The sequence below is a fragment of the Zootoca vivipara genome, chromosome 13, assembly GCF_965207765.1.
Source record: "Zootoca vivipara chromosome 13, rZooViv2.hap1.1, whole genome shotgun sequence".
Classification (NCBI taxonomy): domain Eukaryota; kingdom Metazoa; phylum Chordata; class Lepidosauria; order Squamata; family Lacertidae; genus Zootoca; species Zootoca vivipara.
This window is the reverse complement of record NC_142596.1, coordinates 12,925,496-12,943,643: the sequence shown is the minus strand read 5'-3', so window position 1 is coordinate 12,943,643 and position 18,148 is coordinate 12,925,496. Positions and strand designations below refer to the sequence as shown.

Sequence of the window (18,148 nt, the reverse complement as noted above, 5' to 3'; positions counted from 1 at the left end):
TTTTGGGAATTGAACTCCATGTTTCAGTACCTAAACCAAGACACCTCTTGGAAAGCTATTGTATAATTTCTCTTGCTGCATGAGAGCCCAGGGATCAGAGTTTAGGAGGGGGAAAATCCATATGTAGGCAATTGAAATAGTATTGCAGACATGAAAAGCCTATTGTAAGTTTGCCTGTTGTTTGGAGAATGGTTGGGTTTCCTCTGTAAAGGAAGCAGAAAGACAAGTCCTGTGATGTAAGTGAGTGGGAGGGGGGGGGAAACCCCATCCTTCTCACTCTTGCCAACAGCTTATTAAAGGCAAAGCCTTCCCCTCATTTGCTCTGTAATTTTTCTGGAAGAAGCACGTAAAATTTGAAGTGATCTGATGCTAAATGCCGCCCATTAATGGATATGATGCTATTAGTACAAATGCATTTCTGAAAACCTTTGAAGATATCAACACATTTCCAACATTTCCGAAATACACATTTCAGAAAAAATGTGCATTTGCTTTTTATAAATAGCCAGGACAACAGAGGAGGAGGAAAGTGAGGAGATGAAGAGGGCCAGGCATCTAACTGCTAGGGTAGCATTCATGAAGGCATGGTTGAGTGGAGAGGGGAGGTGGAAAGAGTAGAAGCTTAGTGGACATTTCGTGCAGTGAGAATGTCATCTATGTTAATCAGGCTCTTTCACTTAATAAAAGGTGTGTCTCTATTAATAATGGGCTCTTAAGCATGCAGATACACAAGGTGGAAAGGGCTGAGTGAGAGAAAGTCTTGGTTGTTCCTTGACCATCAGAAGAGAGATGAGTAAAAGCAGAAAAGCAAAAAATATGGAGGTCTTGCCAACTGCACCAAAGGAAAGAAAAAGGGAAAGGGGGGGGGGAGAAGAAAAGTAAAAAAGAAAAGGGGGACGAGGCTGTCTGAAAATGCTGAACTGAAGGAAAGAAAAGTTCCATTAACTGGGGGAGGAGAAAAAAATGATTGAAAAAAACTAACCAGATGTTGGATCGCCAAATATTTTGTAATCTGGTGTAGTTGTAGTAGGCAAAATTTCTAAAAGAATTAAAGGAACACGTAATCAGTGAAAAGTAACTGAAAGGAAAAGCAAAATAGATTTCCAAAGCTGAAAACCAGAAAACAAAACACAATAGGTTCACCCAAAAGGGGAAAAAAAGGAAAGGGGGTGGGGAGTACCTGTTTTAATAAGTTGACATCTAGACCTTCATGAACAATACATGAAGGCTGGGAGAAAAATGGCCAAGGGGGGGGGGGGTTCCACCACCCAAGATCAAGTGGCTTAGGTTTGTGCTAAATGGTTTACAAGGGGGGCGGGGTGCTCAGTGCCATTTTTTGTGACATCCACACCAACAAGAGTGTGGCCTGCAAACAAAACCATGCCACATTCTCAAGTTGCCCCCTGGGACTTGTGCTTACCGTGGCAATCCCCGAGTTGCGCGGTGTTGCCATATTCCACATCTTGCTCATATCCTCCAACGCTGTGGTTGTATGAAACAAACAAAGATAACCTGCAATTAATAGCATTAGTTGGGGAAGAAACCAATGGCCACCGTCATTCTCAAAAGAAACACAAAAGCCGCAAAACATGTTCATTCAGCATTTGCTAAGGGGAGCTGGGTGCTGGATATACAATGAAGGGAAGAGACTTCGTCCTCAGCAACCTCTACTTGGAATCTCAATCATTTAATGGCTGTGCCTTCTTCACAATAATCCTTGCAAATTCAAGTGGGTTAAATAGCCACAGCCAAATAATACCCAACTCACAAAGATTTCCTACAAAGGCCCCAGTGAAATGACTGGGAAGCAGAGATGAATACGACCATGTGGTGTTGTATCTGCTTACGACAGGCATAGGCAAACTTGGCCCTCCAGATGTTTTGGGACTACAATTCCCATCATCCCTGACCACTGGTTCAGTTAGCTAGGGATGATGGGAGTTGTAGTCCCAAAACATCTGGAAGGCCGAGTTTGCCTGTGCCTGGCTCATGACTTCTATTCATCCTAAAGGGTCTTGCTCAGGAGAACTTTCCACTATGCCTCCCAAATTATCTAACGACAGAGATGTCCAACACAACCTTACCCACAGTTCCCTGCCCTGCTTTCCCTGGCAATGAGGCACCATAAAACCTTTTATACTTTTACTAGCTCCCCTGATCACAGTATTGGGGAGTGGAAAATGTAGGCCATGTTGGACAAATATTCCATCCAGATTCAGAGGCAGTATGCCCAGTTGCTGGGTTATTGCAATGTGAGGTCTATTGCCCCCACCCTGCCACTCATGGCCTGCTTACAGGCTTCCAGAGACATTAGGTTGGCTTCTATGTGAAACGGGATACTGGTAACCCTTTGGTCTGATCTAGCAGGGCTCTCCTAATGTTCCTACACTCACACAACCCTGATCCCATGTTGGGACTTCCCCGGGAGAAATCTCCACAACTGTGCTGCCATGACTGAGATGGTCCTGTACCTGGTACCACCCCATCAGATATTAGTTAATGATGGGCCACAGAGCAAAGTTAAATTTTATTTGTCCAGCTGGTTCATATGGGTGAAAATGGCCCTTCGGACAACCTGGTCCCAGATGGTTTAGTTTCACAAGATTATTAACCCCTCTATAAATTGAGCCCAGAAACTAGTTGGTAGTTAAGATTATGAGGTCCATTCACATCTCAACCAATGACTTTGTGTTTCAAGAACACCTGACCCATGCTGCATATTAAAACCTATTTAAAGGTCCTGGCATTGACTACAGCATTGTAATTTATTTATTAAAAATCCTGCTACTTACAGCATGCTTGATTTCACTCTTCCACAGGTCCCATGGTTCAGCCAGCCACAGTAAGGATCTCGAGACGCAATGCAAGACCTGCGGCGAGAGGAAATTAACTTTTTTACCACCTCCCAACCTTGGTGCACTCCATTGTATAGGCATGTTTGGACAGAGAGGGCTTACTTTTTGCACGACCCGTGACGCTCGCAACGGCTGAGTGGAATTCTAATGACGCAGCTGGAGAATGCAACAAATAAGGCATGGTGCTCTTTGTCCAGTTGCAGGGAGATGACCTTCTTGTCCTCTTCACCATCCCCATTACACCTGTTCAACACAAGAAATTTGGATGCTGTTATTTCTTTTCGCCCCCTTTAATCCAGTTTATCACTTCTGATTTTACTACGAGGTGGGTTACACCCATCTATGAAAAAGTTGCATGCCAGGAATAAGAAACGCCCAATTTCCTCGGAGCTTTTAGGAAGACAAATGTGTTGATCTCAATAGAATTAAGGGTGGGAGAGAAAATATGGCAAACTGCTGATTTATGAAGCTAGAACAGATTCCCAAATTAATACAGGGTGGAGGGAGCCCATGGCAAGGTGGTGCCTGGTGGGTCCTCTGCCACTATATAGATCACTTCTTTTGTATTACATTATTATCATTACTTTGTTTATGTCCCACGTTTCCTCCAAAAGAAGCCCAGTATAAAAGGCTTTGATCAGTATAAAAACCTTTGCTCTGATATTCCTTGTTGGAATGATACCAACTGCAATTTGGACAAACGCTACAATTTCCACAGGGAAACTGCCCCTCAATTGTTTTCTGATCGACCTACCGTACTGTTTCTTTCATTCTAGTACGTATCAACCAATGTGTTTTGGGTGTGTTCGTCAGCAAACAAGGGACTGCTCCTACACGGAGGAATGTTTTCTAACAGAAATAGGGCAAACTCTTAAGTTTGTTCTGACTTAAGAGCTGCATGCACACGGAATTAGAATGCAAGGCAAGCACACAAATATTTCCAGATGTTGCTCAAATAAACATTCCTCTAAGCGCTGGGAAAGCATCAGACAAGGAGGTGAGGTGGGAAACACATTTAAATCAGGTGGCAAAGAAGCAAGTGACTCAAACGAGACAGATGCTGTACAATGCCACCGAGCAGTTCTTGTAAAAGTATACCTACTTTGCATGATTGTATGCATCAATCTCTTCCAGTAACACGCTGTCATTCAAAGAAGAAGGCTTGGTCTTTGCCAAGATTTTAAGTACCATTCCAGCTTCAGAGCCAACAAAGATGACTGTGTAGTTTTGATACGGGCCGGCAGAGTGGTCCACTGCGATCGCTGTCAACCGATACCTGTCAAGATCAAGACTTCCTGTATAATAATTCCTCCACATTAGAGACCCCCAAAACTTGTTCCTCCTAGGTACTGAATACGGAAGTACCACTGCTTTTGCCCGGTCTGGGGAGGCATCAGTCCCTTCGTAGCAGCAGCTAACAACACCAAATTATATGCTCATCTCTGATCTATTTATGTTGTTTTCAATCAACACATTGGAGATGCTTTTAGCTCCCAATAGCCCTATGGCTGGGAATGTAGGGAGTTGCAGTCCTGGGACATCTGGAGGGCCAAAGGTTCCCCATCCTTGCACTAAGGAATAAGAGGGAAGGAATGCTATGTTTAACAAGCAAAGTGTTGTGAACAGCTGAGTAACAACCGGAATAGTCACTGTCTGGAAACACAACTGAGTGACAGTCAAAGACTCAGACTCATTCTCCAAAGTGGTTTTTAGAGAACCATTTATGGTTTTGGCAACTGTAATCAAATCCCACTCATGCTAGCTTATGCTTCCATAGACATCCCCCACAGCTTGGTGGCCAATTTGCTAGTATGTCAATGACAAGAAACTTGATACCCCTTCAAGTGGGACTACTAGACTAAGTGCTCTGCTGATGTGGCAGTTCTTGAATTCAGTGGAACTTGCCTCTGAGTAGGATATCTAGGATTGCGGTGTGGATCCTTTCTCCACCAAAGCCAATGGGTTGCGGCTGGAATGATTCACTCAGAAACTCTGCAGTGCAATTTGAGCCAACATAGGGTTGTAAGGATGAAATGAGGAGGGGGAGAACCTCGAGCTCCTTGGAGGAAAGGTAAGCTATGTTGCTGTTTATACGATGTTGTACCATCCTAGATGGAGGTGGGTGAAGGGCCGAGTGTAAATTACTCTTAATGCTGCCAGGCATTTTTTCTAGACCAGATGTTTGCTTTGCAACAAATATTTGGCTGGGGATTGGCTGTGTTATCTGCATGGTTGCTGGGAATGCTTAAGAGTGAGGTTTGCATGTGGAACGTTTTCAAGAATGTACTTGGGAGATGTTACTGGCATGGAGGGGCAGGGCAGCCTCTTATTTTGTTCAGTTGCTAACGATGCTCTCTGATGGAATTTTATGGAATTTTTGTATAGAAAATCTAAGAAAATAAATTCTGTAACATGTTTTTTTCCAATGCTTATTTTGTTTTCCTGTTAATCATGCCATCTTAAATGTCTATTCTCTATTTGACCTTCTTTTGTAAGGTTTTTTTTTTTTTGGTATTTTGCAATGCTTGGAGCTAGGTTGCAAAACACATTGAGATTTTTATTTGTTTGGAAATACAAAGCCATATAGAAGTTACTTAAATGAATGAATGGTAAATAAGATGAAGATCCCACGTCTGACAACATTACATTTTGCATCTCCCTGCCCTCCCACCCACACCCACCCCGGGCGTCACATCATTGGCCGCAGGGGAAGGAAAGCAGAGCTCGACATTACGCCAGACATGTACACTCTGCCCTGCACATGGCCAGCCATGGGTTGCTTATCACACATAGTCCTGCTCTTTGTGACACCTGCGAGAACCAGCTCTCCCATACTGCACATCCTCTGGTTAGATCCAAAGAAGTGTGTAGTTATTGGCTTGTTTAAATCAGGAGTGAAGAGCTTTTTTCAGCCTGGGGCAAGCTTTTGCAGGTGGCTCATACCAGTGGCGGGGACAGAGGCAAAAATGGGAGGAACATGATGTAGGGTTACCATATTTTGAAGAGCTAAAAAGAGGACACATTTAAAGACTTCTACTTTTAACTATGGATCGCTATGAAGATTCTACCCGTGAAAAAAGAGGACGTGTCCTGGGGTTAAAAGGAGACATATGGCAATCCTCAACAACAGATCTACAAATCACAGAGTTCACTGGGAAGAGGGACTGACTGTTTAACCACTGTGAAAACAGCAGCTCTGTAAGGGGGACAGGGGGTGTCCTGACAACTTTCAGCAGCCTTAACAAACTACAGTTCCCGAGATTCTTTGTGGGAGGCATGACTGCTTAAAGTGGCATGGCACTGTTTTAAATGTATAGTGCAGCTGTGGCCGTAATCAGTCCCATGTAGGAAAACCTGATCTCCCCAAAGTCCTGCCCGGTGTGGCTGGAATAGTATTATGTTTCAGATGTGCAGCAGCTGAGCCTCGTGTCGCAACAAGGCCTCCTTCCTTACCTGACTCTTGTCTTTGTAAACCAAGGCTCCTCAATGACAGAGGGAACGGCGGAATCCATCAAAGGGTGGGATTTGATGAAAGAGAGGGTTTCATCTGGGAAATCAATGGAGGTTTTGTAAGCCTCTGCTAGGCCGTGTTTTGCACAGCACCCAGGTCTGAAAGGAAAGCAACATTTTTTTCCCTTTTTTTTTTAAGTGAAGGAAAGGGGCGGAATTCTGAAGGAGCAGCACGAACAGCCAAGGCAAAATGTATTTGGAGTCCAAACAAAAACTGCTACTTTGGGACCATTTGAGACAATTGCTCAGCACAAGGCTGGCCAATTGCTTTGTTTTAACCTGGGTTGCTCCCTGTTCACAATGAGGGAGTCATCTGAATTTCTGTCTAAATTTTGGGGTTTTGCACATTTTTACTGAATCGGCAATAGGAAAGTTTACTTGTAGCATGCTGAGGTTCCAAGCCTTTGATTCCCCACCCCTGGCTTATTCTCAACATCTGGACAGGTGGGGGGGAATGTTCTTCCATTAAATATCAGACAGGTGCAATCTCTATTATCTTCTCATTGCCTACTGAAGAACTTTCTACTCCAACAAGTCTTTCAAAAATCTCTCTCTGTATCTGTATTTGGACTTTAATTAGTGCATGTATCACTTTCCACATGCGTCTCAATGCAATTTACAAATACATCCTAAAACACACACAAACACACACAGAGAGAGAGAGAGGGAGAGAGAGAGAATGAACACCTAAGTTCTCTGCTGATTCATGCAGCTGGGAAAGTTTGTCATTCTGTTCCACAAAATGTATCTGCTTTATTGGTGGTTGCCTCTTATATATATATATATTGAGCCATTTCCTGCTTTCTAAGCATGGGTCTGAGCTGTTTTGCCTTTGCCCCCAGAAAACCTGCTCTTTTGCACTAAATCAGAGTAAATGGGAACCTGCTATCAGAAAACCCGGTTGCTGCTTGCTCTGTTTCAGCACTAATCTGCGGGTTTTCCAGGGGGGAAATGGCGGGCAAACAAATTCTTCAGTTGATCCATTTGTCATTGGAACATAAGAACACAAGAAGCTGTCTTACCCCAAGTCAGACCACTGGGTCATCTGGCTCAGCACTGTCCACCCTAACTGGCTGCTGTTTCCCAAGGTTTCAGGCAAGGGTCCCTTCCAGTCCTAACTGGAGATGTCAGTGATTGAACCTAGGTACTTCTGCATGCAAGACAGATGCCTTGCCCCCTTGCCATATGCAAGGTGCAGTTTGAAATTAAACATAAACACTGATTTGATCTGTTCTTTGTATGCTGCTTTTCCATCAACCAATTTGAGCTCAAAGCATCTGACAATTCCCAGCCAGAGACACATGGATGGCCAACGTGTTCTTCACTGATTCCAAAGCAGCTGTACACATGAGGCCATGACAAAAACATTGTGATAACAGATTATCATCCATTTATTTCCTTTACCTTGGCCTTGGTACTTTGTCTTCAGGTACAGCTGTCCAAACAGAATCTGGCGTCTTTTGTTCCTTAAATCTTCCTTTGAAGACTTTCTCAATGTCCTCCATGCTAAAGGCACACACCGCTGAGCCGGGGATGCTGCAAAAGACACACAGGAGGAGAAGTTTCAGGGAAGCCAGGCAACAAAGCGGTGACGGATTAAGCGTTGGCAGTGAACCGGAGAAATCCCCTCTCTCTTTCTGACGCTGGGTCGCTCATCTCTCACCTGTTAAGCTGCGTAGTGAATACGCCGACAACAGTAGGGGCTCCGTTGATTTCTATTATGTCTGTGATCGACTGGAGCACGTCAAAGTAGAAAAACGAATCCCCGGGGACGGAGCAGTTGAGACGCGCTTTCAGGAATGACGTCCAGTGCTTCTCCAGCACCCTCTGGGAGCCACCCATGTCGTTTTTGCATATGCGGGCTACACGGGAGTAGACAGCCTTGCGTGGGGGACAATAGGAAGGGAGGAAAGTCAGGCTGGGAACTAATCCGTCTGAAAAACCACCACTGTTATAACAGCAACTTTGGTAAAAGGAAAGCAACTGCTTGTAGGTTTCCTATGCCAACTCCATTGGGCAGGGGTGGGGAACCTTTCTCAATGTATTTATTATTTATCCATTATTTTTGTTAGCCGCTTTTCTCACCAAGTGACCAAAGCAACTTATATTAAAATGAATCAAGATGAAAATGTTGACAATAGGACCCATAGAGGGGATGGGGGCGGGGAGTCCCGAGATTCAGAGTTATCTCTTTACATGGATGTCTAATTGGTATGGTTATAAATTCATATTTGTAAAAGCAAATAAAAATAATTGGGGGGGGGAGAGAGGGAGAATCAAGAACATACAACAAAAATGTAAGGACACACAATTAAACAAATAAAAGGCAGGACTTAGGCAATGGACTAAAATGCCACCCATCAAATTAAGGTCCAAAAGCTAAAGAGAAAAGTATTTGCCTGGCATCTAAAAATGGATAAAGATGGCACTAGAAGTGCCTCATTTCAGAAGTGGGGGGGGAGGAAGAGGCAACCACTGAAAAGGCTTGATCTCATGTTGCTGCCCCCCCAACCTCTGTGAAAGGGACACATGAAGAAGGGCCTCAGATGATGATCGCAAAGCCCAGGTCAGTTCATGTGGGGAGAGGCGGACCTTGAGGTACTGGGGTCTTGAGCTGCACAAGGCTCTGTTGGTCAAAACCTGGGAAAAAATTGATAGGCGGCTGTGGCAGAGACTGCCCTGCTCTGGACGGCAATTTGGCCGTTGAATTCTTCACCAGCTGCGGCTTCCAAATGGTCTCTAAAGGCAGCCCAATGTATAATGCATGCCTGTTGTCCAACCTGGAGGTTTACTTTCAATATTTATATAATACTTGTCATGCAAGCTTCTCCAGACTTCCCCACCCTGCTTTTCTTAACCATCGTACAACAGGCTAGTTTCTACACACATTTTCTATCCTCCATCCTGGCAAGCAAGAGGAATGATCAGAGTTCAAGGCTACATCCCAGTGAGGTGAAAACACTCATGGAAGGCGTGAATCAGACTCGGCTAAAGGGTGTCGTGTGGGGAGGAGTGGGCTTCAGAGTCTTGAGGGCCAGAGACAGTTGGCCACCGGATCTATGATTTCTCATTCCCACCACAGAAAAAGGAAGTCATGTTTTGATTAGGGCTCAGCAACTATGCAACCTTTAGGTCAAACCTAGCCCCATACTACCTATCTCTCCAATTGCCCAGCTCAGAGGCAAAACGGGGTGTAGATGAGCCCCAGGTCTTTTTGATGGTAGGGAGACTTGCCCTGCCACGTCAAATTAGTCCTCCAGCAAATCTAGTTGCCGACCAGTTTATAGAGACAACCAATTATAAATCCCGGTCTTGTCTACATCTTTGTACCTCAAGTTGCAGCACTAAAATAAGAGCAGGAGATTCATTTGATGCACAGGTGAATTTTCCAAGGGATTGTGTTCCATGTGTTTGGGTAGGGGGGGGAGGCCCATTTGGATTTTCAGTGACCGGCTGAACCTCTTTACAGATTAAGTCTAGATCTAGCGAACAAAGCTGTGAGACTGGGGTTGGGTTAGGGGTGGGGAATGCAAATTCCACCACCTCCTTCAGCAGTTAGAAGTATGAGAAGTGCCAGGTTATTATTTTCAAAAACCAGTCGTTGAACAGAAATGACTATGAGCCACTCCATAGCAAGCATATTTTCAGCCCACTACAAATCACCCTGAGACTTTGTAGCTTATCATAACAAACAGCTGTATTTACTCTTACCTTGCCTAGATTATTATGCTCCACGGCAATCTCTCGAAAGAAGAAATACACAAAGTTCCCGTATTCAATGGCATGAAGGAAATGGGGCTCTGCAAGAATCAAGGAAGAGGAGATCTACGTTGGGAGGGTTTTGCTTGGTAAAAAAAAGGAGGCACTTTGCTACATCTGGGTTAACAGCCCAATATGGCGTGAGAAAGAGGCGTGGGGTTGCAGCCAACCAAGTATTACTCAGAGTAAACCCAATGGCACGACTAACTTAGGCCCATTCATTTCAATGAGTCTACACTGAGTGAAAGTTGGTTGGAAACTTTGTAATGGCCATTATGCTTGCACAACATCACAACAGTGAATTATGGGTGAACGATGAAGAATTACTGACACTGTACAGGTATGGACCTGGAAAGCATTAGAAGATCCCATGTAATATAAGAGACTATCATTTTTTTTTAAAAGGAAGCGCTTCCAAGAGCTGCTGGCACATCACAGGAGTTCAGAGTCATTCTGTGAGAAACAAATCACCAACATAGGATCTCAATGGAAAAGGAATGCATAAAGTTGTCTCATACCATGTTTAAGGGGAAGGACTGGAGCTCAGTGGTACTGGAACACATCCTTTGCATGTAAAAGGTCACAGGGTCAATCCCAGGCACCTCCACAGAGGACTGGAAATGAACCTTCTCTGTACACCAGGAAAGCTGCTGGCAGTGCAGACCAGGAGTAGCAAACGTTGTGCCTTCCAGATGTTGTTGGACTCCAAATCCCATCCGCCCCAGCCAACATGGGAAGATATTAGCTGTAGTCCAAAAACATCTATAAGGCACCACACTGGCCATGCCTGGTGTAGACAACTCTGAATTAGATGGACCAATGGTCTGAACTGGAGTAGTTTTCTATGTTGGAGTTAGACCATTGGTTCATCTAGCCTACTGATGGCCAGCTGTAACTGGCACCAGCTCTCCAGAATTCCCAGGCAGGGACTTCTCCCAGAGCTTGGTAGCCAAAGTCCTTTTTAATTGGAGGTGCCTAAGAATGAAAGGCAGTATTGCAGAGATGGGGAATCCATGGCTTCTCTATATGATTTCAATCACCCAATTCCCATCAGCTCCAACCAACATGGCCCAATGGTCAGGGATGATGGGAACTGTGGTCCAGGAACATCTGGAATACCAATGTCCCCCATCCCTGCAGTATTGGCTCTGCTAACATTTACAGGAACATCCTTCCTGTAGAGGAAGGAAAACTGCATTCAAATACACCTGGCACATACTAGATCAGCTACTACTTCTTTTTTGCAATGAAGGGGAAGGGCGGTGCATTTTCTTCAGAGTATAGAATGTCTGCATATGCCCAAAGGAGGAACAAACCTATCAGATCCAGTGTATGATACTGTGGTTAGAGTCTTGGACTAAGAATTGGGCAGCTCATATTCAAGTCCCAGCTCAGCCATGAAGCACACATGGTATGATTTCAGTTAATTTATCAATTGTCTTCTCAACCACCATCTCAAGGGGATTTACACATCAAACACATTTAAAAGATGTTCAAAACAGTTAAAACCTGTGATCTTGGGCCAATCACTACCTTTTGGCTTAATTGACTGGGGAACACTAGAGTTCCTTGGAGAAAAGGTAGGATATATCGTGGGAGGAATCAATGGGTCCAGCCTGTTCCATGTGCCTCTCACGGGATGCTCTCTTGCAGCAGCTCACTAGTAAGCTCTCTTAAGGTTACAGGCATTAAAGTCTTCCTTAGTGTTACAAACAGGCTGCTGTGGCAGCTCCTACGCAGATCTGGTGTGTATGGATGCCAAAGTGTATCCTGTGGTTACAAAGTGAAATCCACTATTCAAGGCACTTTAGGACATCCAAGTACAGATGGAGTTGAGCTTCAATGGATGTGCAGACTGTACAGCTAATGGACTGTAAAAAGGCCTCCGAGGAATTGTTTTGCAGCTCCGGCCTTTTGTTACTACAGTACAGCTTCATTCATTAACTTATTGTGGATTGGGGGGTGGGGGTGGGAGGGAAAGGGTTTCATTCCTGGGCCAGATCTTTTGCTGGATGAAGACAAAAAGAAGAAGTGGGCTTTGGGTTGTGCTCCACTGAAAGGTGAATATATGCCCCGATTCTTTTTCACCCACCTACAAACTGCAGCTGGTTATATACAATATTGGATCCCTGCCATGAATCGGGATGTCTTTAATTTAAAAGAACTTACAGAAGAAAAAGATGCAAGATTAATTTTATGCACAACTGTATATAGAATTATATCAAATTTTGATATAACTAATGCAGAGCAATCTTATACATGGCTACTCAGAAGGAAGGCCCACTGAAATAAATGGTACTTTCCCCTAGGAAATTATGTATAGGATTGGAGTCTTAAGGGGCTAAATAAGTTATTCCCAGACTGCGTACTGGGACACAGATTAGAGAATTTACCACTCTGCCTATTTTAGATTCACTTCAGTTAAATGCTATGTTTGAACCTGCACAAACTGTCTTTAGTTTTAGCTATGGTTTGTTTGAAGCAAGACAACTTCAAACCATAGTTTACAAAGCATAGTTTGCACTTCAACCCATTAAAGTTATCATGAACCATGGTATAGGTGGTTCGGATGCAGTGCGGAACTGTGGGTGATTGAAATATGCAGTGAAAGCTTCTGATCTCTGCATGGCTGTGTCAGAAGAGGGAGGGGATGAGGAGGATGGTCCCAAGGCTTGTGCATTTAACCATAAACAATGGTTAGGACCAAACAAATCAGTGGAAAAAAATCAAACCAGTATACTCTTATGAGTATACTTCCCATTTTTATTTTTAAATGTGCCTCAATCCTCAAAGGGTGAGCTAAAGATATGAACACTGAGAAAGTCTACTCCAGCAAAAAGAGGGATTGCTTTGTAATTATTGGGTTAAACAAAATGGAGAATATCACCACTCCACAATGCACACAATCTCCAGCTAGGGGCCTACAAAGACATTACAAGCTGCAATTATTAGTATTTCACTATAAGTACCTTTAATCCACTTGGAGTCGTATTTTATTGTTCTCAATGCCGACCCGTCCCCCATGCTTCGGTAAATTACCGCATCACTTGCCAGAAAATCTGCAACCGTTGCAGAATAGAGTTTGCCATCTGAAACAATAGAACAAATGAGGCATTTAGTATCCCTTTTAATTCTGAGTAACCTCTTATCATTTTCGTATTCTTTGGGCCATGGGGGTTATGCAGACACCAGAGGCTGGAACAATCCAGCTCCCTCTTGGGTGGTCCGGCTCTGAAAGTTGGCATCACTTTGTTGTAATGGTTTCATAGATATTGAACCCATCTGTTTGGACTGCATGATGCAGCCTCACCCAAAGTGGTGCCCACCATATGTTTTGGTTTATGTAAGAGTGCACAAATGAGACCCAGAATATGAAAACGGCACTGTATTGAACTCTAATGTATGTATTTTTAAAAATGCTACACTGAAACAACAGAGGTTGCAAAAAAAATATTAGAAGACAAAGCACCGGTTGAAAGTCCATTTCAACTAATTAGTCCTTTTCCATCCTGTCTATTTAATCCGGTACCCTCGGGATTAAATGGCGTTTTGGTCCTCTATCATACAGGCTCCCTCATTGTTTAAACTTCATCCTTGGTTTACAGAAGAAGAGCCCTTCTGCATCAGGCCAATGGCTCACGAGTCCAGCATCCTGGCAAACAAGGTGCTTGTAGGAAGCCTGCAAGCAGGACGTGAGGACAACAGCCCTCTCCCCACTTGTGATTCCAAGCAGCTGGCATCCAGAGCAGTGCCGTGCAGTCAGTGATCTAGGGGGATTAGGCTAGGGCAGTGATGGGCAACCTTTTGAGCTTGGTGTGTCAAAATTGACCAAAAAACTGAGCATAACTCGGGTGGTGTGTCCCTTCGAGAAAAAAAAGCATAATTTTGCGATATTTATAATTTAAATAACAAAAAAGGATAATTGTAATATATAACTGTATTTAATAAAACAAAAACTAATTATTTAACCAAACCAAACCAAAAAACCCTTATTTATCACAAAGTGCCCAGAGTTGTTGAGCTTTTTGGGGGGAGTTGCAGAACGGGTTAAAAATCCAATCTCTGGCTACCAGCAACAACAACAACAAAAAGGATCCAGGTTTTAACAGCAGAGACAAGCTGTAGCGTGAGGAGGAGCAGGAGAACAAATGAGAGGAGGAAAACAACAACAGCGCGAATGGGCCGATGGGGTGCGTGCCAGCAGTGAGGGCTCTGCGTGTCACGTCTGACACGCGTGTCATAGGTTTGCCATCACTGGGTTAGGGGAACGTCCCCTACACGTTCTGGGAAAATCAGAGTATTAAAGTATTAAATCCACACATTTTATTAGGTATGTTATAATGGATTCTTGTATAATTATACAGAGACTTTATGCAGATCAAGAAAGCAATATATATTATAAGCTTCCATTAGCATACTTTTTATTACTTCACTTTTGTTCTCTTGGATTAATATTGCCTATTATATATACAGTATGTGAAATAATAAACAACATCTCATGACCAACTAAGAAAGGTGCCTTTGATTAAAATAGAGTTCTCTCTTTCTCCGTGGACAGACAGGGACAGACAGAATGCAACAACAGACCAACAGACAGAATGCAGCAACATAGAAAAAAGCTACAGAGGGCAACCACCATCTTAGAAGAAGCATTCTTTCCTGTGCGAAAAAGGTATGCATCTTTTAAGATAATGCATACTACATCATTTAGCCAAGCCTAGATACGCAGGTGGCACTGTGGGTTAAACCACAGAGCCTAGGACTTGCTGATCAGAAGGTCGGCGGTTTGAATCCCCACGACAGGGTGAGCTCCCGTTGCTCGGTCCCTGCTCCTGCCAACCTAGCAGTTCGAAAGCACACCCAAGTGCAAGTAGATAAATAGGTATCGCTCCAGCATGAAGCTAAATGGTGTTTCCATGTGCTGCTCTGGTTTGCCAGAAGTGGCTTAGTCATGCTGGCCACATGACCCAGAAGCTGTACGCCGTCTCCCTCGGCCAGTAAGCAAGATGAGCACCACAACCCCAGAGTTGTCCGCAACTGAACCTAACAGTCAGGGGTCCCTTTACTTTTACCTTTAAGCATGCACAACTGTAGCATCCTCACAACATAACAATGATAGATATAGATAGATAGATGATAGATAGATAGATAAATAGATAGATAGATAGATAGATAGATAAATGTATATGTGCCTCATCTAACAACAAAGGGTTCTCGCCAATTTAGCACCAAGTCAAGGTCACTTAGTGGCATACTTCTGCTGGTGAAATGTTTTGTTGTTGTGCAAGAAAATGTCTAAGCAGGTTTGCTGGCAACTTTGTTGTACAATAGACCGGGCAATGAGTTTTTGCTAGTGCAATTTGCCAAAATGAAAACTCACCTGTCTGCCCACTCAAGATCCCTTGCGCTAGTGGATGGAGAATGTTGGATGCAACCCAAGGAATTAGAGCCACCCAGTGCACTAGCCCCTAGGAATTCCAGAGCTAGAACATACTCAACAGATGACTGCCCAGTCTCTGCTTGAAGACACACACTAGGGATCATACCACTACTACTCCTTTTCTAATTAGAAATGCCATACCCCCCCCCCCGCAAGTGTGCAAATCTGTGCAGAGTCAATTGATTCATGAACAGTGCAGTTTACTCAGACATATGCCCCATTTAAGGATGCTCACCCCAAGGTAAGCAGCGATAGGATTGCAATGTAAGATTTCTTCAGTCTGTTGAAAGCCCTACTTACAAATGGAAGTGCGAGCAGGATTCTCTCCTCCACCCCCATCATAACTTACATTAAAAGTTGATGGAACCACCAGGGCTCCAGAAAAAGAAACTAATTTGGGGCCCAGAACTGTTCCAGGACAGGGGTGTGTGTCATTTAGTCATCTCAACATAAACCAGTTGACAATGTGATTACTAATTCCCCCCAAAATATGCATTAGACTTAAAAGAAAAAAACCTCTGCAGAGGCACATTGATGTGATAGAGTTTCTTTAAGCTTTCTTGAAAATCTCCCATCCTCTCCGCACCACTCTCTGTATCATTTTCCACCAGGATTCATGAAAGAAATTGTTCTTACCAGCAAAGAGGGCGACGTTGGTTTGCCTGGCGTCGAACGGGCACCTGGCTAAGCCGCTGAATTCTTCTCCATCGTACTCCAAGGTATTCAGCTGTGGATGAAAAATAAATTGTTTGGCGGTGTCACATCAAGCTCTGCAGGAAGTGTGATTTTTTTTGGGGGGGGAGCAATGCTGCTTTGCATACACCATCATTCACTCTGTCAGACTTGATCTAATCTTCCATATAATGCTTAAGAACTGGTCCTCAAGGAGCTGTGCAAAGGACGGTAGTTTTTACATCCACAAGGCTATGTATCATGATGTCTATATGTGACCTCCAGGTTCAGAGAGGCAGTATGCCACTAAATTATCAGTGCCGGGGAACAACAGTGGGAGAAAATTTAATTCAGTCCACATTTTTAAGCAAACTAACCTAATTCACATCTTCCACTCCAAATATCTGGGACTGGAATGTAATAATCCTTGGGATTTTGCATCCCTCCAAATTTTGCGGTACAGGATTGTATCCGATGCTACTCAAAGCATACCCATCGACATTAATGAACCTAAATGAGTATGTCCATTAACTTCAATGGGTCTACTCTGAGGAGGACTAGCACTGGATCAACCCCCTCTTCTCAGCTCAACACCCCTCCCCAAATGATGATCACGTCTTTATTGCTACAGTCAATGAGCGGCACCAAGGAAACAAAATACGAAGCACGTAACACGCATTAACTGAATGTGTATAATAAAGTAAAAGAGAATAAAATTAGGTAAGGCAGACAAAAAACAACAACAACACAGAGTAAAATAAAATGGGCATCATAATTCTCTCATCAACTCCAAGCGTCTGGGATCAGTTCCTGGCTGTCTGCTGCAACACAGCCCTTGGTCGAACTGGGGTGCAAGTTGATTTGAAAGGAGGACATAAAATGCATCAGACCAGCCTGGAAAATTTGATAAAGATTTTTACACTAGCCACAGTATAAGGAGCAGAACGGGAGAGACGGGGGGAGGGGGGTTAGACCCCACCTTTCAAGCAAACATTCTCAAATGCGGATCACAACAGGCTGCAATAACACACACACACAAAAATCCTCACCTCAGGAGCCTTCAGTCCTGAGACACGGTGCAAGAGGTCAGAACAGCTTTCTCGCCATTGGATCTGCAAGTGGCAGTGATGAGCCACTGGTCATGGCTAAAAACAGCAACTGCCAGCCCTGCTTGCTGATGTGCTCCCTGGTTCACATCACATCCAGCCAGATCAGCAGGGCTTTGGCTGAGGATTGCTCATAAAAGTGAACCAGTGTGGCTAGAATGCTTGATTAGGACCTGGGAGTGTTGAATGATTGTGTAAAAGTGTCATTATTGTTTCACTGTACCTTTAAGAGTCAGGAAAGATTTAATGACTGGGGCTCTGCAGCTGTGGAGCAGCTCTACAGGTGTTGCTGTGAAGCTGATGATGCAGGGTATATCAGGGGTGTTGTGTGTTGCCTCTGTGCTGGGCGTTTTCCCAGTGTGCTCTTGGTGGGTGGTTTGGTTGTGCGGGTATTTTGTGCAAGCTTAATTTAATTTTTGTTATTTTTACTTTCTCCATTAAACCAAGCATTTGTTTAAGTCTTGGTCTCTATGTGTAAGTTTCTCAACCAGTTTCTGCTGATTTTGCTTTTAACCCTAACAGGGAGACCAAGGTTCAATTCCTCATTTAGCTATGAAGCTCACTGGGTGAACAGAGATAGCCTAACAGACACTGATGGACTCCAACTCTCATCAGCCCCAGCTAGCATGGTCCATAACCAGGGACGATGGGAGTTGTAGTCCGAAACCAGCTAGAGGACATCACATTGGCTATCTCAGGACTAGACTCAGCTATGAAGTACATTGGCTAAATCTGGGCCAGTTACTATCAAGTCAGCCTCATATATCTCACGAGAGGGAAGGGAGTCATGAACACCACCCTCGTCT

The 18,148-nt window shown here is 43.9% G+C and overlaps 1 protein-coding gene and 1 long non-coding RNA gene across 23 annotated transcripts in view; one reads left to right on the top strand and one right to left on the bottom strand.

Moving 5' to 3' along the window:
* Window positions 1-18,148, bottom strand: part of SEMA6D (semaphorin 6D) — a 401,170-nt gene that overhangs the window by 14,093 nt on the left and 368,929 nt on the right. For 13 of the 22 annotated variants that reach the window (XM_088657281.1, XM_088657280.1, XM_088657282.1 and 10 more), the window contains 11 exons: window positions 16,201-16,291; window positions 13,094-13,213; window positions 10,077-10,165; window positions 8,029-8,246; window positions 7,770-7,901; window positions 6,309-6,464; window positions 3,958-4,131; window positions 2,958-3,098; window positions 2,793-2,870; window positions 1,421-1,512; window positions 983-1,039 (listed from right to left, as the gene is read on the bottom strand). In XM_088657281.1, the coding sequence (XP_088513407.1) occupies window positions 983-1,039; window positions 1,421-1,512; window positions 2,793-2,870; window positions 2,958-3,098; window positions 3,958-4,131; window positions 6,309-6,464; window positions 7,770-7,901; window positions 8,029-8,246; window positions 10,077-10,165; window positions 13,094-13,213; window positions 16,201-16,291 (1,348 nt within the window). The remainder of the gene's footprint in view (window positions 1-982; window positions 1,040-1,420; window positions 1,513-2,792; window positions 2,871-2,957; window positions 3,099-3,957; window positions 4,132-6,308; window positions 6,465-7,769; window positions 7,902-8,028; window positions 8,247-10,076; window positions 10,166-13,093; window positions 13,214-16,200; window positions 16,292-18,148) is intronic. The other 9 variants (XM_088657284.1, XM_088657285.1, XM_060282523.2 and 6 more) reach the window with 3 other exon arrangements.
* LOC148683634 (uncharacterized) lies at window positions 4,127-14,780 on the top strand. Its single transcript, XR_015946897.1, has 2 exons — window positions 4,127-4,926; window positions 14,683-14,780. It is a non-coding gene; the product is annotated as an uncharacterized LOC148683634 (long non-coding RNA).